We start from the raw sequence: 24678 nt of genomic DNA, 5'->3' as shown, positions 1-24678 counted from the left end.
AGATAAGAGTGCCAATAATATTTATAGAAGCAGACACAGTCACAGTTAGCCAAGAATGTCAGAAACAGGGTTAAAAAAAAAGAAATCTGAAGTGGTCTGAATTTAGGAGCCTTCTGCAAGCAGAGCCTTCTTCTTCTGTGAAGCCTTCTTCATGAACCTCCAGAGCCAAAACGTTGTGTTTCTTTTCTTATCTTCACAGAAAGGAATACACCTTTACTTGTTTCTTTGCAGTCTATGCATGCTGACACGGCTACCTACTTGAACTTCATGTCCTTAGAATGCCCAGCTGCTGTTCAGTTTGATAATGCAGGTTACTAGAATGTTCTAATTGCAATTACTTACAGAAGGGTTAATTGCAAAATTGTTTACATATGTTGAAATTATGTTATTAATAATGATATATTAATTAATCTCTCTCATATCCTTCCTGTCCACAACATTTGAATGTGCCGTGTTTAACCAATTCTCCAAATTCGCCTCACAGAACCTCCTTAATTCAAACCAATCCAGCTTCAAAGCAGGACAGTCTACAGAGATTGCTCTCCTGCCAATTTCTGAAGCTTTATACTCTGAGCTGCTCTCTTCTGTTGTGATCCTTCTCAGTCTCTCTTCAGTATTTGATACTGTGAATCACCAGATTCTCCTCAACACTCTTGTCAACCCTGGCATTACTGGCACTACTCTCAGCTGGTGCTCATATTATCTCGCAGGAAGATCCTACAAAGTGCCAATGAGAGGTTTGGCTTCTGCATCAGAGCTTGTAAACAGGAGTCCCTCAGGGTCTTTCTCTTCTTCTTCTCTTTTTCTCTCACAAAGGTTCCTGTATCACTGCACACTGTTGATACCCAATTCTATCTCCCCTTATACAATTAGTATACAGGTCTACTTACCACGTCAAAGCATGTCTGTGATGATCTTTTTTCAGCAACAACCATCTCTAGCTCAATCTCTCCAAGACTAAGCTAATAAACATCACAGCCAAGCCTTCACTTGATCATGAACTCTCTATAACTCTCAGTGCAGCTTAAATAAACTCCAACAAGACTTTGGTGCTGTCATTTACGACAACCTCACATTCACACACTACACCTCATCTGTGACTTTCTCCCACAGACTCCTCCTGTCTAACACACTGAAGTTGATACTCAACTCAGCTCCTCGTCCAGACATTTGTCATCTCACAACTGACTTGAGCAAATACTTTTGGGTAGGGCTCCCGGCGTGCACCACCAGACAAATCGGACTCAGCCAGAACGCTGCAGCTTGCCTAGTCTCAAACTTCCCCAAAACACTCATCACACTTCCCGCTCCTCATCAGTCCCGGCTCAGTGGTTCCGAGATCTGGTTCCTCAGGCTGACTGGCAATGCCATTGCCGAGGGGCCACAAGTCCCAGGCTCAGCTGTTTTTGTGCTGTCCCCCAGTGGAACGATCTACCTACCACAGTCAGAACTGCAGGCTCACTCCTCATCTTCAGGGAGACACTGAAAAGCCACCTCTACAGGACATACCCAACTCCAGAGGGCCCTGACTAAGCTCCCTTTACTGACTTTGCTCTTATGTTACTAATTCCTGTCTTCCAAGCAACAATGAAACTCCATAGTACTGTACAACATCTAGCACGTCATCCTGCAATTACTGTCTTGTGGTTTTATAGTTGTTTCATGGTACTATCATACGTACCCTTTGCATATTTGCTTAACTGGATACAATTATAACTTGCATTGGATAAAAGCATCTACTGAATTAATAAATCCATCCATCCATTTTCTAAACTGCTTTATCCAGTACAGGGTGACGGGGGAAGCTGGAGCCAGCCTATCATGGTAAGCTACGGGTTCAAGGCAGAATAAACCTTGGATGGGATGCCAGGCCACTGCAGAGCATACACAGACACAGATACAAACACACACTCTCACATCAGGGCCAATTTTACAGAAGCCAATTAATTTACCGGTATGTTTTTAGACTGTGGGAGGAAACCAGAGCATTCAGAGGAAACCCACACAAACACAGGGAAAATAGACAAACTCCACGCAGGTAGCACTGCAGGAAATGAACCCAGGGCCCCAGCACTGTAAGGCAGTAATGCTAACCACTGTTAGAATTAATATTATAACAGTACTACGGTACACAGCATAAAAACACTGTATATTGTATACGGCATTATACAAGCCACTATAATTAATAAATCAAAAATATAAATATAATTTCAAGGAACACTAATATTTTGAAGGTGGTGAGTGCAACACACTGTTTAAACGAAAGGTCACTTAACTATTGTATGTTACAAACATAGGGTTTCTCTTTTGTTTTTGTTCTTGTTCTTGGCTGCTTACTTACTGTAGTTTCCTTACATGTTGCAACAGAAAACAAATTGCAGAGAACCACGAATAACAAATACAGTATGAGACAAAAATGATAGACACTCCAAAGGAGAACACTATGCTATATTTGGTAACTTTGGAAAAATATTTGGATAGAAAGTTTTAAGTAGCAAACCATTTAAATTAACTAGATTTAAAAATATTTAGAAGCCAAATGTCAGTTCTCTCTATCATGTGCTTTCTATATCCTAGGAAGCAAATTTACATTTGTTGTCTAGAGTAAATTAGCACCAATAATGAAAAACTGATTTATAAAGTTCAGGATCTATAATTATGTCCTTTGCATTTATCGTTAGGACAATTTGATCCTAGGGTTACTTAAAATAAACCATATTTTCACATAACATCCAGCAATAATCTAACTAACAGTGATTTCTAAACTAGCAATGATTTTTTTTTGGCTTTCTCGGTTTAATCAGCAAAAACAAAAAGAATAGCACTGCAAGTGACATCACACACCACTAGCTTACAGTAAGGCACAATTCACTGTGCATAAGTATAACAGCAAACACCCAGTACCTTGCTAGCAATACATTGCACTTCTTCTGCTTTTCTCCTGCAAGACAAACTGAGACTAATTAGCTCCAACTTGCTGTTACCCTTCATGTTTTTATGTTGCCATAGAAACTGGGCTTAAAAATTAAAACAAAATGTTGCCCCTTCGCCACTGTCACACTGTAATGATTTTTGAGGTCCCACTGTTTTCAGTTGGTTTTGAACTGTAACCAGGATAAGAGCAAATTAATTGTACTCAGCTTCCCAAGGAAATAGTGGCAGTGGTTCAAAAGCTGAGCGCACAAAAATGCCATTCAGTTTTTAACTTAGTAAAGTAATGAAATTTTCTAATGAAGAAATTAGTTTAGAATTATGAATTAAGTTACAAGCTTCACGTTGTGCATGAGCTCAGCTCCTTTCTCTTTTCCATTTTGTTTTTAATGATAAGAAGGCAAAATGAACTGTGACATCTCGGTTTTAAAAAGTGGAGAGAAAAGTGCACAGTGTTACTCCATATATTATGAGAAAATATTGTGTCGATGAATACAGACCACCAGCACGAACAGGGATCCCAGACACGCTACTCTTTTCATGAGTAGTCACTGCTCCTCAGCGATCTGGGTCACATGCCTTTTTAGAGGAATACTATAACGACATGTTAGGTGGGTAGCTGCGTCAGAAGGCTCCACGGCCGAAACGTTGTGTTTTCTTTCTTCTCTTTTCAGCATGGAATAAATCTATCACTTGTTCCTATAATGACATGGACTTGAGCAACTGTGTCTGTTTTATCAATTTAAAAAAAACATTACTCCAATACTCCCAAGTTCTAAGTACTGGCTGTTGTTCCCCTTTTTGTTCTTCAAAGAGACTACAATGACTCTTGCTTTGTGTAGGGTTTTAATTCTTTATGCTAAAGGCATCTATGGTCTTTTTCTTTGCACTGTCAGAATGAGGCAAAACACATTTTCACTGTGCCCATCCCTTCAGTGTGCAGAATTACAGATCATCTGCCAACCGATCTAGAGCTCTTAGCTGGTACTCGCGCTCTAAAAAAAAAGCATGGCTATCAAGACATAGAAGTTTAAAATTAAAAGATGAATCCAAAAGTATTACCAGCATCCTGACCACAAGAAATTAGATTAAATCATTTTAATTAAAAATGAATCAACTATTTATTCCAAGAATTCTAGTCGTGGCATCACAGGTGACAGGCAGCAGAATAGCATGCCGGTGTATTTTTCCTGCACAGAGATGCAGTATTCCAGTGCTGCTGCTATGTTATTCACTCTCTCATAGCCTGCCCTGTACTGATAGTTTGCTGGCTTTCCAAAGCCTGGTCTCTCATGGTTTTCAACCATTCTTCTCAGTAAAAGGGTGAAAGGTTACCTCTAGAACAAGGCCCTGACTCAGCTGGCTTTACATTGTTCAGCTGGAAGGAGAAAATGCTTTGGTTGCAACAAGAGCTCAATGCTACACCTGTCCCAGCCTCTGCTATGAGGATGACAGAAAGCACTATGTATTTGTACAGAATACAGATTTTTGGAAGCAGCATTTCTTTTTATAGGAATCCTGAATTACCTCTAATACTAGGAGGTACATATCCCTAATAAGGTACTGCAGTGACTCTGAAATTACAAATACAACCATTTTTGTTTTGTTTTTCCTTTTGAAATGTCCCCTAATTACTTGAAAAATGTGAATGATTTTCTTTTCATGCCTATAGTTTAAATGACAATAAACAGAAAACAGAATTTTCAAAGCAAGTGGAACTAAACCAGAGTTGCTTTAAAATTGTGTTTCACTTTTTCAAATTATGGAAAACTTAAGAAGGGCCTTTTTTGTAGCTCTACGGAATGACTTGATTTAAGTCATTTGTAAGTCATGACATTTGTAAATGTATACTGTATGTAAACTATAAGGTGCAGTAATTAACTTTGAACTATTAAGTAATTAAACTGTAGTTATCTGTCAGCACAAGCATAAATTGGGAGATAATGCAGAACTTAAGTATTACAATTAAGGTACTTTTAAGGTACAATTAAGCTGTTACTTGAACAGAAAGCAAGACTATTAACTATACTGTACATGGCATAACTATGCATGAATCCTTTTTACTAGAATCTCTTAAGGCAGGTCAACCAGTCTTCAATTATTTAGAGCACTTCACCTGTATATCGTTTACAAAATAATCCATCCATCTACTTAGTGCTTTATCCAGTACAGGGTGGCAGGAGACTTGGAGCCTCTCCAGACAAGCATTACAGGGTATACACAGAAACAGACACAGACACGCACACACTTGCACCAGGGCCTATTTTCTTAGAAGCTAATTAACCAACCAGTATGTTTTTGGACTGTGGGAGGAAACTGGAGCACCTGTAGTACCCATTTGAACATGGCAAGAACATACAAACTCCCTGCAGATAGCAGTCCAGGAATTGAACTAACGAGTGCACCACTGTGCAGTGTTTAATTTCTAAAACAAATAAATATGACGGTTTGTTAAACAAAGTTACCACCCATTTCAGACAACAGTGCCACACTGAATTCTGACACAAAATATTGACTTTAGTCCCCTTAAGCAGAAGAGTAGAATATCTTATGAAACAAGTAAGTTCAGCTTTCTGCTCTGTGCAAGAAAGGTTGCCATTATTTTTCAAAGGACTGAATCCAATGTACAGTAAATAGGAAATATTTTGCTATACTCACAATACGTTTTGAATGCCTGTACACGGAGAGAAAGAATACTTTATTTGAAAAAACTAAATAAAACTGTCAGAAAATATATAAATCAATTTACATTTTAATGGATTTTATCTATTTAAATGAACCTATCTTTTAAAAAAATGATTGTACCCTTATCTTCTGAAGTGCGATGTTAAAGACTAAAACAAAAACCATCCAAAACACGTCAGCACTCTCAAGTTTCCGACGTGCTCCTTAACGTATGCAATTCAAACTGTCAGGACATTCACCGTACTTAAAATGAATGTATTATTTTAGATAATTACAAACGAAGACATGGATTCATTAAAATGTCTACCTACAGCAGTTTAACCTATGTCCAAACAAAGAACGATCCCTAACTGCAAAGTCTCTGTTACATAACACATCATATTAATCTGCAAAATTCTAGGGGAAATTTTCTCTGATGAATTATGATACTCTGTGTTCTTTCGTTTTCCACCGTATTGTTTCTTAAAGCTGCAGACTGATGCATACATTATAGCTTTTTAGTTTTCCTTTCTTTAGTTGTTACTTCCTAATTTAAGGATCAATTCCTAATAGCTACTTCTTACTTACAACACACAAGAAGTATAGAGCATTATAAAATCAATAGATCGATCGACGCTTAACGGTTTCTAGTTATCCCATTTTTGAAGTAAAAATGACTTATCATTAATGCGTCTTAAATATCTCTACAAGAAATCTAAAAAGCATAATTAAATTAAAGCTTTAGCATTACTTAAAATTAACAATATTTATAGACGATACTGAGGAAGACAATACCCCCAAATTAAAGCTTATATCTGTGTAAAAGAAACCCATAGAAAACCGATAGCAAACAAATCCCTCCCAGAAAACTCATGTAGACTGGGAGTAATATGATGACATAGTACTTAGAATATTATCTGTGTGGCAAAAAACGCAGTTAACATATGGAACACATCCATATAGGATTTTTCGGGATATGCAAAATAAGAAAAATACGAACAGTTATCAAAAATTAATTAATACTGCACTGTTACAAATACCGTATCGTCATAATTTTTATTATCATTGTTTTTAGGAGTTTTCGACTCAGGCAATTCCCAGCAAACTGCAAATGAGCTAGTTAACATCACATTACGCACTAACCTGTTTTTCAAAGGCTGGCTTTTCAGCTCGTAATACGTTTTAGGTTCTTCGTGAAATTCTTCACCGACATCGAAATCTGGTACTATCCCCGATTCTGACTGCATTCTGTCCGCTGTCAATGTCACGTTTTAACAAATACAGATGTTAAAAGAAAACGCAACAATGTTATCAGTGTCAAACGCACAGTGCCAGCCGCTGCGGTGGCAAACTGTCACTGTCCTCCCTACACTTGATGGCGCTAGAATTTGTAGGACATGTAGTTTTTCCGACTGTCGAATGAAGCATAATCGAATTGAAAACCACGCTCTTAAGAACTACAAGTCCCAGGCGGCAAAGCTGCAGCGTTTGTCGCCAGCGTATGGTGTTTTCATAGTATGTCAATGTCAGCAGCTTTTTATTGGTCGCAGTAGCTATTGGAATTTCACCGTCTTCATTCCTTGGCCGCGTTCAGACCTTTGGGAAAAGACGTTCTGCAAGTGGAAATTGCTGTGTAATTGTTTATAGCCCCCTATGGAGTATTAGCTCCGGGTAATAAGGGTACAGCTCTTCAGAATCTGAAGTATCGACTGAAGATTGAAATCTTCTGCGTTCATAAACTACACAGTATCAGCGATGGTGCCAAACGTGCGCATGCAGCCTTTTTTGTGATTCAGATAATTTCGTTGTCAAACCGAACTGTTACTGTGCTGAAATTGACTACCCGTGAAACGGTGAAAATCGTAATCGTCATCATAATCGTTCTTATTGGGTTGTTTGTGTGCTTGGAGTAGCATTAAAGTTCAGTGAAACAGAACTTTCACATTCCAGTTGAAGTAGATTTATTTATTCAGTCCTCTGAATCCACTGCTCGAAGTGGGTTATGACCGAACAACTGCGACTATCCAAGCTTTAAGAAGTTCTGTATCTTCACAAATAATTGTCATCTAGATACTTCGTATTATTTTCAGACACATTTCATTAAAAAAAAGGTTTCGTAATTATAGGATAAGTATTTTGTTAGTTATGTCGTTGTGTAGCTGCTGGCGGTGATAATTTTTCAAGTGCGGCAGGAGAAAATAGTATAGCCACAGTAAATATTATGAATATAATAATTGAAAAAATAAAAAATGGGATATTTTACAGAAGTTAAAAAGTTCAAAAGATAATTGAAATCAAGCAGAATATTCTGTACGATTCTCTGGAATAGCTTTCCTTATTGCACTTACTGGTATGATTTAAGTGAGGTCGTACTGTACTTGCATTGAATAAGCAAAGTATAGCTGTCCTGAATGCTTCTGTATTAACATAACGTGAATTGCTATACTCAAAACCCTGCCGCCTACTGGTTTGACACGAAAACCCACTTCGATCTTTATGTATGGGTTCTATTCGTGTCAGATTCTGTAATATTCTATCCTTGCCAGAGGATGGCATTACAACGCTTCTAAAAGGACTTCGACCTTTACAACCGCAAAACTAGTTATGGAGTGTTTTATATCTGCAATGCAAGAAATGAATTATTGGACTTTTATTCAATACACCATTTGGGTAGAGGGTCAGCATTAATTTATCAAGTGGGAAAAAAAAGGTCGTTATAACACTTTTGTTTAATAAGCTGTTTTCTCGGGACAAGAAAGAGCATGGTGAAATGTGATCCATAAATTTAAGAAATATTACAAATTAAAAGGATGAACTTCTTTTATTGAGAAGGTTAAATCCAAGATATAAAAAAACTATTTTTAAATAGTGAGTAGGCAGACATTTTATAGTAAGACGGGGATTATTTGGTGTTTCGTGAGGTGTCCTAGCACATACAGTATTGCGTGTTGTTCTCATCCTTCAGTATATAAATGTTTTTACTGTGGGCATCGAGCCACCTTCAATTCCCATCTTCAATTTCTTTCTGTGGAAACGCTGTCTAAGCGTTGGAGCTTAACCAGGATGTTAAACAGAGTCAGTGTTTATTTTCAGATTAAGTGTGTTACACCAAGCCTCCAGCAGTCTTTTCACTAATTCCATTTATGCAGCTGAGCCCTTGCCTGGAATGCTTTGTCTACATGTCCATCTACAGTAGTCCTTGACCAGTCTTTGGTCAGTTGTGTTGATTACTTAGCACATAAAACATCTTTTTTGGATGTACACAAGAAACTAATTGCTGCATGCTCCATAGTTGTGGTTATTTTAGTGTGTGCAGTATCTCATAGGCTTCTGCCATTATTGTTAATAAACCTTTGAGTTCTTCTGTGTAGTTCTGAGTTCTGGATAGTTCCTGAGTTCATGTTCAATTGTACCATTTTACAAGGTCATGAAAAACTGAATGTGAACATAAAGAAATGTAGATTTGTTTATCCAAAGGGTTTAACAGGGAAATTTTAATTTCACATTCTTCTCCGGTGTTCTGCTCTGTTTACGAGTATGTGCTAACATATGTTCCACAAAAGAGTGACTTTGCTGAACATTATCCCAACAGCTCACAGCCTTTGTAAGCTGTAATTAACTCTGCTGTCAATACAACAGCACAATGCGTGAAGGTCAATAGCTTTCATTCAGAACAAAATGTATTGACAAACCACAAGCAGCATGCCGAGTTGAACTGTTTTGAATTGAAAATGAACATCAGAAAGGATATATTATAAAGTGGTTACATTTTAAGAAATACTCAGTTGTTTGAAGTGCATATGAAAGGTTACAAATAAGAGATGGTCTGTCAGTTCAACTTGTTTGTTTGGGTGCTAGAAGTTTAATATTCTGTCTATAAGATGTGTATATACAGTATATTGTTTCATTAGATACATATAATTAGCAATTTTATACACTTTTCACTTTTACACACTTTTTGGGTGAGACAAATTCACAGAATAGTGATGTAGCTACAATCAATCAGGAGTTCAATTAAAAAAGATATTTACTGTATGTTTTGCCATACTCAATAAAACAATTCTTTCAATTAAACGAATGGAAAACTCTGCAGAGTGTGCACCTTGAATGTCGCCGATATTTAATTTAATGGCACACAATTCAAATCTGACTCTTAGAGAGTCTGATTAACTCTGGCTGACGTCCACTTTGATTCTGCAGTCCAATGTTTTTTGACATGACTCTGCAGTCCAGCCAGACTAGAAACTCAGATTCAGAGCTCATAGACTTTCTACTGGGCTCTTAAGAGGCCATGAAGAGTAAAGAAATTCTATGGTGCCACTCAATCACATGACATGGGAGCTGGTTCCAGACCAAAATTAATTTAAAATTAATTTCTGTTCATGTTCTTGGGTCCTCGTGTTGCCACCTCTTTGTGTGAAGTGTATTGTATTATTGGTTGTTTCTGTCTGTTTTTACACCAAGACACCATATTAAACTTCTTGTACTTGGCAAATAAAATGTTTCTGATTCTGCTGGTGCCCAGTGATGACTTAGTCAATAGCATTCAGGAATTTGAAGACCTTGTTGAAGTTTAGAGAATCCTCTCTGTTCAAATCCAAAAAGATTCAATTAATACAGTCCTTTGATTAAGCCAGGGCCAACTTTATTGTTGTAAATCTTTATACAATGTATTTCGAGCACATCAACCTCATTGTGTGATGTAATAAAGCATTAAGTGTTTCAATGAAATGTAAATTTAAATCAACAAAGACAAAGAACAGAAGTGGAAAAAATGATTAGTGTTGCATGGGTTACATTTAATGTGTAATCTCAAACAAATTCTAAATTATCTTTATGTAATCTGTAAAATTACACCAGATGGATTCTTACAACATCCATCCATGTATTTTCTAACCTCTTCTTCCAATTCAGAGTTATCCCAGCAAGTAACAGGTGCAAGGCAGGGTACACACTGGACAGAAACTGGACATCACAGGGCAGACAGACACAAACACTCACACAAGGGCCAATTTTCCCAGAAGCCACTTAACCTACCAGTTAGCCTATTAACCAATTAATCTAACCACTGAGCCGGTGTGCTGCCTGACATTCACCACAGTGAAAATAAAATTAACCTATAAACTTTATGACATCAATACCTTTTATTTCATTTTTTTCATATTTTGAAAATTCCTTTAAAGCAACCAAGTGACCTGTTTTGCTTTATCAAGGCTACAGTAATAATTAGAATGGATTTTGAAGTTTATTTTTTTGAAGTACAATATTTTGTTTTAATTCTTTAGCTTTGTAAAATTTATTTTCAATTGGTTTCAACTTCTTTCACAGTATTGTGTACAAATGCAGTGTAGTCTTTTAATCAGTGAGTATAGTTTAACTTTCCGGGAAACTTTGAAAGAAATCACTGTTTTAATGTAAATTACTGCGTGTTCTTCACATCAATCTTCTTTAAAGAGATTAAAGACCAGATGAAAAGAAAATGTCTTGAGGTTGCACACAAATCAATGTATTGTAGCGATCAAAGCTTCGAGAGCATAATGAAAGGAAAATCAACACATGTAGTCAGCGTTTTTGTGACAGTAGCTAATTTTCTCCTAAACTTTAGAACTGTCATTTCTGATGACATTTCTACCACTTTAGCAACATTTACAGTGCTATAGAGAGGAAAGTGTTCTGGTTTAGTTGACAATGCATCATGTCACTGCTTACTTACAAGAACCGGAAACTGTTGTCTACAGGGTCAGTCTATCTCAGACCTAATATACATCGGGAAATGTGCCGATTTATAGTTAAAGGACTCCAGTAGTGTTTTTTAATTCACTCTTTTTTACCTAATTCCAAACAAGCTAGAGGAAGTCCCTGGAATATTGGTTAGCTTGGCTCTTCTCAGCTCCTGAAGCTTTAGTACAGAGAAAGAAAACAATAGGTCCATATACCAAACCCAGGGGTACAGATCTGATTTGGAAATCATAATCTGTAAAAGAAGGATACTGGGATTTGTAGGCTTGGCTCCAATATAAGCAGTCAGAGCATGCTGCTAGGGGTGACCAGTGCTTGCATTGAAAATGCTTTACAATAGAGCTCAGGGGTCAGAAGTAAACATTCAAGTTCTGGTAATCTGTGTGGTGCATAATGACTATGTAAGGGTTGATGTATTTTATGTAATGTTATATCTTTAATGTAATGTTTATATGTACTGTTTGTATGTTTTAATAGGATTCTCTGTGTGTAAAACGTAGCTGTGTGGATACAAAACATATTTCTGACAAATTAGACAATAAAGTGTTATCATATTGTATCATATCTCCTTTTCCTTTCTGGAATTCATTTGTTTGAAAACAACACTCCTTCCTTGTTAGTGCAGTGCTGCATCCTTACACCAGAGGTGGCTGTGGGGGGAGATTCAGGTCAGATTCTAAATGCTTGGGTTGGGGGAGTTTCGGAGGTTCCAGGAGAAATGTGAGTGCTGAGGTCTGAGTTTGCTGGAGAAGCTCAAAGACAGAAAGGGTCGGAGCTCATGGGAGAGGCTCAAAGGTTGAAGGCACGGCCTGTTGAGGGGTAGTTGGGATCGCCGTGGTGGTGGTGGTGGACTGGACTGAAAGTGACCATGACAATCACCACGGCGGTCAGCCGTTGACCTTACTTGATCCGGCACAGCTGTAGCAGTCTTGCTGTGGACCAGCAAAGCTGAGGCAATAGCAGCAGAGATGGGCTTTTTGACTTGCTTTTGGACCAGTGGAGCTGAAGTAGCCACAGCACAGATGGGCTGCTGACTGTTAGTTGACTGCTGAGCTGTTGAGGTCTCTGTTTAACTGATGCGGAGACAGGTTGCTGGTGTGTTGTGGAGCAGTGGAGCTATAGAGGTCGCCACAGGGCGTTGCGAAGATGACCTGCTGGCTTGCAGCTGACCGGCGGTGCTGTTGAAACCTTGGCAGACTGTGATCCTGTGGAGAACGCAGCAGGCCAGGGAGGGGATGGAGAATGGGTTGGACCCTGCAGTCCATGGGGACTGAGGAGACTTCAGGGGGGCGGACAGGCAGGCTGACAGCTGGCTTGCTGCAGACCAGTGTTGCTGTGAGAGCTGTGGCAGGCTGTGAAGCTGAAGGAACCACAGTAGACTGGTAAAGTTGAATAGACCACAGCAGGTAGATTCAGGAGAGACCATTGTAATCATAGCTGAAGCAGACTGTCAGTGGGGGCAGCGACTGATCAACAGCCATCGACAGAGGCTGGCTATCGACTGGAGTAGCGGCACTGGCAGTCGCAGCAGAGGCTTGCTGCCAAGCGGGGTAGCGGCTGATGCAGTCATAGTGGAGGCCTGCTGTCGACTAGGGTTAATGACACTGGAAAAACACTCGATGTCTGAGGCGTAGACTAGTTCCGGGATCTGCAACAAGTCCAATGGTGATTGTGCCAGTGTCGGTACTGCCACTGGTAGCCGAATGACCTAAATGACACTTCAAGATTAAATAGCCGATGAATGAATGAGTGATTGACTGCCTGAGTGGTAGAGTGAGCAGCTGCCCAAAAGGTGGCCCGGCATCATACTTTGAGCCACGGGACAACAGTGGTTCCTTATGGGAATGTGCCTGTCTCCTGCAGCAACCAGATTGCAAGCCTCTGTAGGCCTGGAATTAAGCAATTTGATTCCCAAACTGTGGCACGCCAACCTCAGAATAACAATGCGCTCACAATAATAGAAAGATACTCAGTTCTCCTTGCACCTTATATATCCTGAGCACATTCCCTCACTAACAGCACTTGTGCTCAATTAACTCAGGGCAAACATCCTATTGTTCCCATTGTTGCCTCACAGTGCCTGGGCCCTGGGTTCAATTCCTGGGGTGCTGTCTTTGTGGAGTTCGTACAATCTCTCCTTATTTGTGTGGTTTTCCTCAGTGTGCTCCAGTTTCCTCCCACAGCCCAAAGAAATACTGATAGGTTAATTCACTGCTGTAAAAAGTTGCCCTAATGTATGTGTTGATGTCTGTGTGTGCCCTGCCATGGACTTACAGTACAGAGTGTATAACGCCTTGCACCCGGTACTTGTTGAAAAGTCTCTGGCCTTCCCCTGCAACCCTGTACTGGATAAAGCCGTTTAGAAAATGATGGAGAGTACATATAATCATTTGTTCAGGATGTGTCGGATAAAAAAAAAATTACAGCTGTTTTGAAGGAAACCACAGTGTGGTAAACATGTTGAACGTTTTAAGCACAAACATCTGTGTGTGTCTATTTATAATTTATATCACACATAGATGTGCTGATAATGTTTTACTTTCTTATCATTACCACTAGTAACCTTTATTGATTGACTACTAAATGAATGTCCTCTAAGATTCTCCTACATACTCTTAACACACCATATATGTTTTTGTAACAGTGTATTTTGTAAATGTCGTGCCATTTGCCAAAACGCTTCATACCATACGGTGTCGTGGGAAGCTAGAGCCTATCCGACAAGCAATGAGCGCAAGTTAGGGTACACCCTGGACGGGACACCGGTCCATCGCAGGGCAAGTGCAAGTCAATCACACATCGGGACAATTTGGGGGCCACTGTAAAGGCCGAGGGGGGAAATTTGGCCCGGACTCCAGGATAACTTCCTACTCTTATCGAGAAATTCCCAGGGATCTTTAATGATCACTGAGAGTCAGGACCTCGATTTAATTTCTCATCCAAAAGACGGTGCCCACTACAATATAGTGTCCCCGTGACTATACTGGGGCATTAGGACCCACATAGACCACAGGGTGGGCATCCCCTGCTGGTCCCACTAACACTACTTCTGGCAGCAACCATAGCTTCCCAGGAGGTCTCTCATCCAGGCACTGACCAGGGTCTGCTTAACTTCAGTGGGTGACCAGTTTAGAGCTGCAGGGTGATATAGGTGCTGGCTTTTGTAAATGTAAAATATGAAATATAATCCCATGATGAAATGTATTGATAACGGTATAATTTATATATGTAATTATATTTCATTTTTGAGCAGTGAAGTTCTTCAAGGGTTTTGAAATTAACTGTTCAAGGGTTTTGAAATTAATTTTATTTCACTGTTTATTCTCTGGTGTTTTGAAATTCTTGAGCATCAATGTCAGAATTGGACAAAACAAGATTCACTTTAGTAGTGAAATATATGCTTACAGGAAAACAGGAATTTACTCAGAATGTTATCCTTTCCCCTCACGAAATGCTAACAAGGACAAAACTGTCTTCCATTCCTTTTTAGTTTCTTTTCAAGCCTTAGTTCACTAAATCAGTACCTCCAGGCGCATTTTATGTTTGGCCTGTGGTCTCTTTTGTCTGAAAGATTGCTTATTGAAAATTAAAAAAAAAATATCTGGTCAACAAAGCAATAAAAGAGTGCACGCAACATTTTTTCTCTTCTATGACCCAGAAAAAAAAAACAAGGGCAACAACATAATTCTGGGAAGATTGACTACATACCCTACTGTAGCTACACCAAAAACAGCAAAACTGGTCCTACAGTACTAATACAAATATCACTGAACAGTAATGAGTGCTTTCCACTGTATTGGACATTTAACAAAATGACCTATATGTTATGTCCAAACATAATGTTTCTCTGTGTACAAATCATACAGGTATTGTACGAAACAGAGAACTCAATTTCCACTAAACGCTGTGTTTCAAACTGTTATTGTTGTATTTAGTAAAAAATAAGACTAGATTTTTACTGTACTGCATTTCAGTTCAGCTGGACAGCAGTAACAGCCTTGATGGTTTTCACAAGCTTTTGTTCTGAAAAAAAAGATCATTTGCTACGTAACAATTACCTCTTAAAAATGGAAATGTCTTGTTTTAAATGGGAATAGTTACCCTTTTAAAAATAAAGCAGCTAGGAAAATGAAGGCAGAGATGGATGTATATTTACTTTTTTCATTTGCTCTGATGGAAACAAATTTCACAACGAGCTATGCCATTTGCAGACTTTCTACTGCATGAGGAAACAAATTGTTGCAGAAGAGGCATGGGTGTTTTTTCATTTCCATCAAAAAAAAGTGGAAGAGCATTTTTTTAAATTGTAAAAACAACATGCTTATTTTAAGACAGCAGCTGTTCTAATTCTTCTTTAAAAGCAGATTGATTGTCTTTTTCAGGCTGTTTATTGCAGCAATGATAAGACTCCTTTGTGTGTGCTATCATGAATGACTGTCATTTTTTCAAATTCTATGAATGTTTGAAGTTGATTTATGTGAAAATTCAATATGCCTTCATTATATAGCAGTATATTAAAAAACAAATATGTTGCTCTTTAAATGAAGTGCGCAAATTTCCTTTTGAGAAGAAAATAGGATTTAAAACACAATTACTGAACACCATAGCGATCGGCAGGGTAGTTAAAGTTCTTATGGGAATTTGGTCACCATTCATGTCAGTTTCAGAAGGGATACACATTGAAAGTAATCCACAACATCTGAAACTGAGCTGTAATTATCCTTTTCTGACAAGGAAGCGCTTGTCACTTTATCATAAGCTATGTTTCTGAAGATACAGTAACTCCTTGGTTTCTATCATTTTTACGCTATTCCCCATAATTCTTATTACAAAAGCAACAAACTGTTACAATGATAGATTTGACCAAATCTGTTTTTGCAGGTTTTTATACGGGCGTGCAGCAGTTTTCAAATAACTTGAAATTGTATCTCAAAGCCTCAAAGTCTTCATTCATGTTTGATCATCTTTTCATTTTAATTTGGGGATAATTAAAATAACAAAACAAAAATAGCAATACCCATTTTCCACACATTCCCCTCCCCATATCCTTTCCAGGTGGAAACATCCTCTGTGCACAATAGAGAAGACCCTAAGAATCAGCATCAAACAGCAGTAGTTAGGGGAATCATACTGTGTTTTCTTAAACAAGGCATTGAATGTGTTACACCTGTGCTGTCAGTGATGCCTACTTAAATTTCATTATATAATTTAAGATATAAAGACAATAATGTGCTAAAACTACCTTTTTATATAATGACAAAATATGTGCTGTGATGCTTTAAGTTACATTGTTCAGAGGCTGTATAATATATAATTATAATTATAATAATTATAATATATTATAATAAGACTTAATATTAAAGTACAAAATATTTTGCTTAATTAAAATCTAACAAAGTACAGCAGAAATATCTCTATATTGAAATTAAAAAAATATGAAACAGAACAGTAACATTCATATAACACAATGATAAAAGAATTATAATATGTTGCTTCCGAAATACATCATTGTCTTAAGTATATGTTACATATTGTATATACTGTAACAAGTGTTGAACAAATGAAATTTAATCTACAATATCTAGTTGACCATGTTGGGTAATTGTTTTAGACATTTGAGGGGATATACTGTGTGTAACAGAAAAGTCCGGAATAAAGCATACCAATATCTGAGTGTCTTTTACATTTCATTTATTGAAACCTATACTAGATTAAAGTGAGACTTATTTTAACCTCTAGCGGAATTGCTTAATAATTTTAATTGCTGCTTTAAGCAGTATCTACTTAATGTATATTTAATCAGCTTTTTGGGAGACAAAGTCTGCAAGGCTGGTTTTAGGACAATATTACTCATTATTCTCCTAGCACTCACTGAAGCTTTGCACTGGTACATTGATAAATCACCCAGCGAGTCTTTATCTGTTAACATCGATGTATTTTCCCTTGGGTTTGCTTGTCTGTGAAACACATACTTCACAAAGAGATTGTTTTTGTCTTCACAAATGCAAAACACATGCGAAATCAAGAGCTAGTTCACAACATTTTAAATGTAATGTAAATCAGAATTTCTTTTTTTCTGAAAGACAGAAAATAAAAAAAACTATATTTCAAATGATATTAATTAATTCAAATATAATTTCAGTATATTCTTTGGTACTCAGTTAATGCAAATACATTCTTTTTAACATTTAAGACCTATCTTAAAGTACTGTACCTCTATTAAAAGTTATTGCAAATGTACTTTTAAATTAATAAGTGCGACCTAATTGATTGATATTAACGACAATCATTTTAACTGTTGTGTAGATTTTGCAGTCTGGGGAACTTCAGATGTATTGAGTCCAAGTCATTTTATGAATTGTGTATTTAAAGTGTCTCCTTTGGTCAAAACTGTATAAATCTATACATAATTTAGAAAACCTTTTAAAAAACAGACTTTTAAAAACAGACTGTTTAAAATTAATATATATATATTTGTCCTATACAATCTTAATTGTTTTGTGTTATATTTCAAATATTATATTATATTATATTATATTATTAGAGTAAATAAAATACTATACATCGCTTTATTTTATCTTGTCTTTGCTTCAAGTGCAAATTTGTCAGCAGAAATCCTTTCACAAAAGAAATTCAAAGCAAGCAAAAACAATTTTTAATACAAACCCTGAAAAAATCCTCCAAGGCAGTGAAGGATTGACAAAGCTTTTTACCGATTTCCAACAGACTCAAAGCAAAAGGAGAGATAAAATCTGGATGTGCAGATACTTAATATACAGTCTGTTTTGGGGAAGCCTGATGAGACATTCATTTATGGTTGGTGACAGAGACACCAGGAGCAGTGGGGGAGGGGATCATTCCCTTGGGTGAATCACTTAAGCTTTGAAGATGCCTTGGTGCTCCAAAAGCACCAAGCAGAATCCAACAATAACCTTCCATTTTGGTCTGAAATATCAAAACAGGCCTCCATTACAGTGGTTGGGAATTGTTTCAGATGATATTTATTTAATTACTATATATTTAGAAATCATTCCACTGCCCAGCTTCTTGTTCCTTTGCCTTTCAAATGCTTTCTATTGTTCGGTCTATCTGCACTGAAAAGGGAACTCCCTTCCTTCCACTTTATTCTTTCCAGAACTTGGTTTATGAGATTTGCCCTGTTTTTTTAAAAAAAAACATCACTTACCTTTGAGAACACGCACAACCCCAAAACAGGGGTCTTAAATGAAACCTTTAGTAAGTATTTAAAAAGTTCAGATGATGCTCTTAAACCAATTTAATTAATCTACATTTTGTGGGATGAAGGTTAATTTTCTTCTGTACTATTACGGTACCTAGAGCAAATACTCTGTATAAATAATTGACAAATACTTCAATTTGTGGCATTTAATTGTGTCTGGAATCTGATGCTTGAAAGTTCTTCTTTTTAAATTGATTTCTATTGCTCAGGAAAAGCTTCTACCTGATTCTCATTAAGCAGAATATTAGTATTTAACACACGTCTGTTCATAACTCATGAATAAGTATCATACGTAGGAGATAGCAATTATCAATTCACTGCCTGTCATTACCTTCCAATTGCAAGATCAGAAACAGAAATACATTAAAGACGGGCTAGGCACTGCACTGAAGCACCTCAAATTCAAGACTGCTGTCATTAGGATCTTTAGCTCTTTAAAATAATTTAACAGTGATGAATATATTAGGACTCCATCCTTATTGGTGTCAATAAATACTGTATGTACAGGTATGTGGGAAATCTCAGGAAATATGATGGGTGTTCATTTACAAAAATATTGGCTATACTTTTTTAGAATGACCAGTTTGGAGTCAGAAACAGGTACTGTATACATCATGCACTGGAACTGCACCTTTGATGTTTACATTTGTTGCCTAATCATTTTAAATCTCCAAGTAGGGTAGGAAGGCAGATATCAACATGGAGAGTGAATATACATTGTGCTGTAAATTGCAAATGCGAAAGGGATTCGTTACTAACTGCCAGTTTTAGCAGCAAAAGCCACATCTTGGAAAATTGGGAAAAAAAAACAACTGTGCATGTAACAATTTTCATTTATTTGGTGAATTGTAATTTTTAGATACAGTAATACAAATGTACGTTTGCACAACATACCAATTCTCCCGTGTAACTTTATAGAATATTTTACCTTTCAGACATCCCTTCTTCCTTCTTTGGGTTCTGTAGTTTTATAATGGTTCCTGATGGAATAACACCACAACTACAACCTGCTTTGCTGCTCATTCATGTGAAAAGTTGATTCATTCTAGCAAGAGGATCTCATTAATGCCATTCCAGCCTATAAGTGAAGTAACAGCCATTTTATTGCCTTTGCAGTCTATAAGCAGCCTTTTGAAGATATTGATTGTAGAACCTGTTTCTTATTCCACATTTGTCTTGCCACACACTTCTGCTTTTTCTCATAAAACTCTGCTTTGTCATGGGTACTCATACTCTCCAGTGTTTCATTTATCTACGTAGATGCTACACAGCTTCAACCACTTTGTCTTTTATGACAATGTAGAAGAAGGATTAAGGTGAAAACAAGCAAAAAATTGAATTCCAGTGCTGCGACTCAACAATTATAGAAGTCAGAGGGAAGAAAGCTTTCCTGAGTGCTCTGGTTTGTCACAGATTTTAATGCTCTAAATCAACATACATGAACATACAACCTGAAACTGAATCCATGTGAAGCTAGGCAGGTACTGGTATGTGCTTTGTGTTAGAAACGGTTATACTTGACCACTGCTCCTTCAACTGCTTATGTTTCATGATTGTATTTCTGATTAGGCTATATATTAATTTTCCATGTATCTTATTAGAAATTCAGTGATCTCAGCATTGAACTCAGTGCTAATTTATAATCAGTCTCAGTGCAGATAATAAATAGCTGCTTTCATCACACCTTTCCAGCTAGTAAGAACGGCACGAGCCTAGATAACGAGAATGGCTGAGATTGGCTACTCTTTCCTAGCAAGGCTTCTACCCAAACAATATCCTCAAAACATGTCAGCCAGTGCAGAATCCTTGTAGGTCAAAACAGTCTAGTCAGATCTATTTTCGTGTTGCAAACAGGCCAATCAGACACAGTCTAGAAGGGAGGAAGAGACAGCTACACAAAGACCTCACCCACAAGGGTTACGAGAGGTAATGGAAGGCCTGAACAATGAGCTCGGGATTGACAACAAAGAAAACCAGTCTTTTGATTTGATTACCAATGGGCTGGGACATACTGTACTGTATGTGAAAAGCGAGATAACAATGCAGAGGCAGATGTGAAGTGTGTAATCTGCATCGAACTGTTTTGTTTTTAAATGAATTGGACAGCAGTAGCACTTTTATGTATATATGCTTAGATGGGCCAGCACACACTATCGTTTTTCTCCAGATGAAGACACCCTGACATCAAAACATTAGTTACAAAATAACAAGGCATAGCTGGAAAACATTGCTGAGGAGGGTAAACCACTGCCAAAGAGAAGCAAAATGATGCATTCTTTGACACCAGCTGGGTCCTGATATGACTGCGGAAGCAGCTGATTTAAATTATACTCATTTGAGGTGGCAGAGTGGCATGTTGGCTCAGTGGTTGGCATCCTGGCCTCACAGCACTGGAGTCCTGGTTTCAGTTCTGGACCTGGAGTGCTCTCTGGGGGGAGTTTGTATGTTCTCCAGTGTGTGTGTGTGTGTGTGGGGGGGGGTTTCTCTGGGTGTTCTGGTTTTCTCCTACAGTCCAGATTCATACTGGTAAGCTTGGCTGTTAAAATGGCCCTAGTGTGAGTGTGTGTGCCCTGCAAAAGATTGTATCCTGCCTTGTTCCCATTGCTTGCTGAGATAGGCTCCAGCTCACCCACGACTCTGTATTGGATGAAGCAGATAGATAATGAATGGATATACTGATTTGCCATCAATGTTGTGAAATAAATAATCCAACAACGTCATGTTCATTTCACTGCACATTAGGATACAGAGCTGGGAGTAAATAAAGGTTTGGTGAATCATTCAATCCCAATGAAAATGTCAGGTAATTGTTGTGTCAATCATTTTAAAATCTTACAAGTAATAGGTTTATTAAAATCTTGTTTGTTGTTATTAAAGGAAGTGGATAAGACAGCCTCAAGCTCAAATACATTCTTCATGTCATATGGCTCAAAACACGTGACCACAGTTCTACTGAAAATTAACCACAAGTCCCATTTGAATTCAGTAACAAAGAGACATCTGGAAGATGCAGATCTTCCTTGAAATTATTCTCAGCAGAGCCTTTTGGTGTAAATTATTTAAGACAAACAGGTTTCAATTTAAACACCAGATTCACAGGTTGTGAACCATGGTGTAAAATGAATAGTACTAAGCATCTCTGATCTCTCAGGTCAGCGCTTGTAAGTTTTAAAAGGCCATCACTTAAATAGTAAACATATACTGTATCTCGAAAGGGCTATATTTTATTGCGAACTATATTTTAAAAATAAGGTGAGATGGTTGAATAAATGAATATACTGTACATTAATTTAATGTATTGCATACACAAGCTGGAATTCAGAAAGAAAAACAAAACTTTTGACTTTTAACATTAAAAACGTTTCTAATTGTTATTTTTCTTTTGAAGAGGAAACGTGTCTGATTATCAAGACTTCCTCTCAAAGCAGTGTTATCGACGGCAGTTCTGTGCATTCAGATAAACCTGCTCCCGCTTTCTTTCACCAATAAAGAACCTTCAGTTTAAGCAAAAGATATCCGGGGGTTTTGACCATCCTGTAGGCAGTGCGTCCCAGAACTTGTCCTAGGGGACCGCTGTGTCTGCTGGTTTTTGCTCCAGATGAGCTCTCAATCTCCATCACTAATTGATGCCTTTAATTGATCTGCTAGCTTGTTTAGACTTTTGGTTAACTTGGTTCGACATTGAGTCCTGAGGTTTCACAATGACCTCACTTACAAGCGCGTTTCCATCTCCTTCACCTTAAATAAATATAAGTTGCCCGTCCTTAATTTATTTTCCAGTATTTCTAATAATGTAATAAAAGTGCAATTATTAACTATTTCCGACTAATTATCAATTAATAGGTGGCAACTTGGTGAACACACTACACAATGTAGCGATTATTGTTTTTTTTTTGCGCAGAGGTATATTTTGTTGCATTTCAGCCAACCTATTTTAACGAGGAGAGCGCACAAACCCAATAAATGGTACTGATATCAGTTTTAAAGCCCATTCAGCGTTTTAAGAGCCGAAAATAAATAGAAAACTGAAATCGATTATCCAGCGATAAGAACTCGGCTGACACACAAAAAACACAGTAATCCCCTCCGGTACCAGGCTTGGTAACCAGTGTTCCAGGTGCCCCATTTCCTTGTGTTCGTATTCACCAGCAGCCGGTTCATTGTGCAATGAGTGCGTTTTGGCACTGCCGACGGTGTCAGTAGTAGTAAAGTCACATTGGCAGCAGCAGCTGCAGAGGGAAATTGAATGATTCAGTAGTAGCTTGCAGGGAAGGAGCGAGGCGAAGGCGTGGTGCGATGCATGGCAGTGTGAGAGACTAGGCGATGCGGGCACAGACAGCTTCCTGACACAACAACAGACTCTCACCCTGGCTGGCCCGTGAGGAGGAGGTTTGCCTGGAGGGAAGGAGGAAGCACAGAAAGGGATTTGATAGGGTTTCACGGTGCGGGGAAAGACCTGCTGGAGACAGAAGAAAGACGAGAGCTTAAGTAAAGACAACGTCGGTGGTAAAGAAAGGTGAGATTATAATGTTTATTCATACGTTTTAGCGGTGTTGCTCATTGAGTTACTACAAAAGACAAAAAATACACCGAGAAATCGCTGAAGGTGAGACGCTGGGGTAAGGCAGAATTGATTGAAATTGAAATAAATGGTCAGTTTACTCATTTTTATTTTACAATGTCTGTATTTTACTTTAATTAATCTTCTCCAGATTCCGCCTTGCACATTTTGTACGGCAAATGTCCCGGAAACCTGTATTTTATTGTTTTAAACAAAGAGGTCTAAAGTATCAATTTCATCTCTACCCGGCAGCGTGAACTGATGCCGGTATACCGGCAGTGGTTTTTGACATTTCTAATTTATTTTTGGATCTATTCCGAACGTATCGAAGTTGGATATAATATTATTGCAATTTTATGAAGAATTTATTTTTGTGATTTCCTAAGAGCTGTTTCCCGTCATGTGCATTTTGTTATATTGAAAGACAAGATAGTACAAAGCAAAATGATGTTATTGTATTAAAACTCCATAATACATGTACCGAATGTAGGATGTAGGGTATTTTATCGGTTAGGCTTTTATCCAAACAATCTCGAGTTGCAGCAGAACAGGTAGTTTGTGTATTAAGATGTGGTAGATCGATTGAACGGTAGGTATCTCATTTCTGGGTGGAGCAACTGTGGACTAATCCTACAGTACAGCATGTGCAAGACCTCCTGTCAGAGATCTCAAGTCCTGCTAATAACAATGACACAGTAACATAGTTACCTCGTGTGCTCCGCGTTCATGTGTCGCAAGAGCAGCAAGGAGTAATCTGCCTACAGAACCAACAGTTTGCATTTAGAAATAAATAAATGTTGGTTGTCACCCAAGACCGCCCTGTAGCTCTCTTCCCTGGTGTGGACACCTTGTCAAGACTTTGGAGTCCAAGCCAGATGTTGTTCCATAGGTTTGTTGTTGATGACGCACGAAAACGATTCTGACAGTTTTGTTTTTAATTTATAAAATTATAAAATACTTTAGTGGCCATGAGGATAATAATTTGCGTTCCTCTCTAGGTCTCCAGAGGTGATCCTATTAATAAAAGACAAAGGAGTTAACTCGCTCTTAGCTAGGTCAGACATCAGACACGTTTCTATTCCCAGACAAACTATACTCATTATTGATTAATAAAATTCGTCTACATGCATTAATTTAGACTTTTAATCAAAATATAAAAGTTCTAATTATATAAAAATATGAAGTAAATAAAAAAAACAAAATATTTACATATGAGGTTATTGTCCAGGTTTTTCCCCTGTTTGGTGGCAATGCACATTTTGATTTGAAGGTTTCATGCACGCATCTTTTGCCCCTGTTGAATTACAAAATGCTTATTTATTTTAAAGGAGATTAATTGTATTTCCTAAATGTGAAACAAACACAATGCATAACAATGTAGCATGAAGACACAGTTAAATGGAGGAGAGGAACCCTAACAGATAAAGATCAGGATATATAGTAATCTGCATTAAAACACTTCAGGCTCTGTGCATACCTGTATGTTGTTGTAATTAATATACCAGCCATGCTAGGCTCACCATAGCTTAAAGAGAAGAAGAAA

General features: G+C 37.7%; 2 protein-coding genes across 4 annotated transcripts in view; one reads left to right on the top strand and one right to left on the bottom strand.

The window, feature by feature from the left end:
- The window catches only part of mitfa (melanocyte inducing transcription factor a), a 72663-nt gene extending 65720 nt beyond the window's left edge, over positions 1 to 6943 (bottom strand). For 2 of the 3 annotated variants that reach the window (XM_088915363.1, XM_088915364.1), the window contains exon 1: positions 6739 to 6943. In XM_088915363.1, coding sequence (XP_088771489.1) covers positions 6739 to 6842 — 104 coding nt within the window. In that variant the 5' untranslated portion in view covers positions 6843 to 6943. The remainder of the gene's footprint in view (positions 1 to 6738) is intronic. The other variant, XM_088915365.1, reaches the window with a different exon arrangement.
- A 15930-nt stretch (positions 6944 to 22873) lies between these two features.
- frmd4ba (FERM domain containing 4Ba) overlaps positions 22874 to 24678 on the top strand; it is a 66525-nt gene continuing 64720 nt past the window's right edge. Inside the window, exon 1 of the mRNA XM_088915338.1 lies at positions 22874 to 23090. The gene's annotated coding sequence lies outside the window, so the exon portion shown is untranslated. The remainder of the gene's footprint in view (positions 23091 to 24678) is intronic.

Source organism: Atractosteus spatula, chromosome 5 (genome assembly GCF_055471065.1).
Source record: "Atractosteus spatula isolate fAtrSpa1 chromosome 5, fAtrSpa1.hap1, whole genome shotgun sequence".
NCBI classification, from domain to species: Eukaryota; Metazoa; Chordata; class Actinopteri; order Semionotiformes; family Lepisosteidae; genus Atractosteus; species Atractosteus spatula.
Note: the sequence above shows the minus strand (reverse complement) of the source record. Positions and strands in the feature narration are given on the sequence as shown.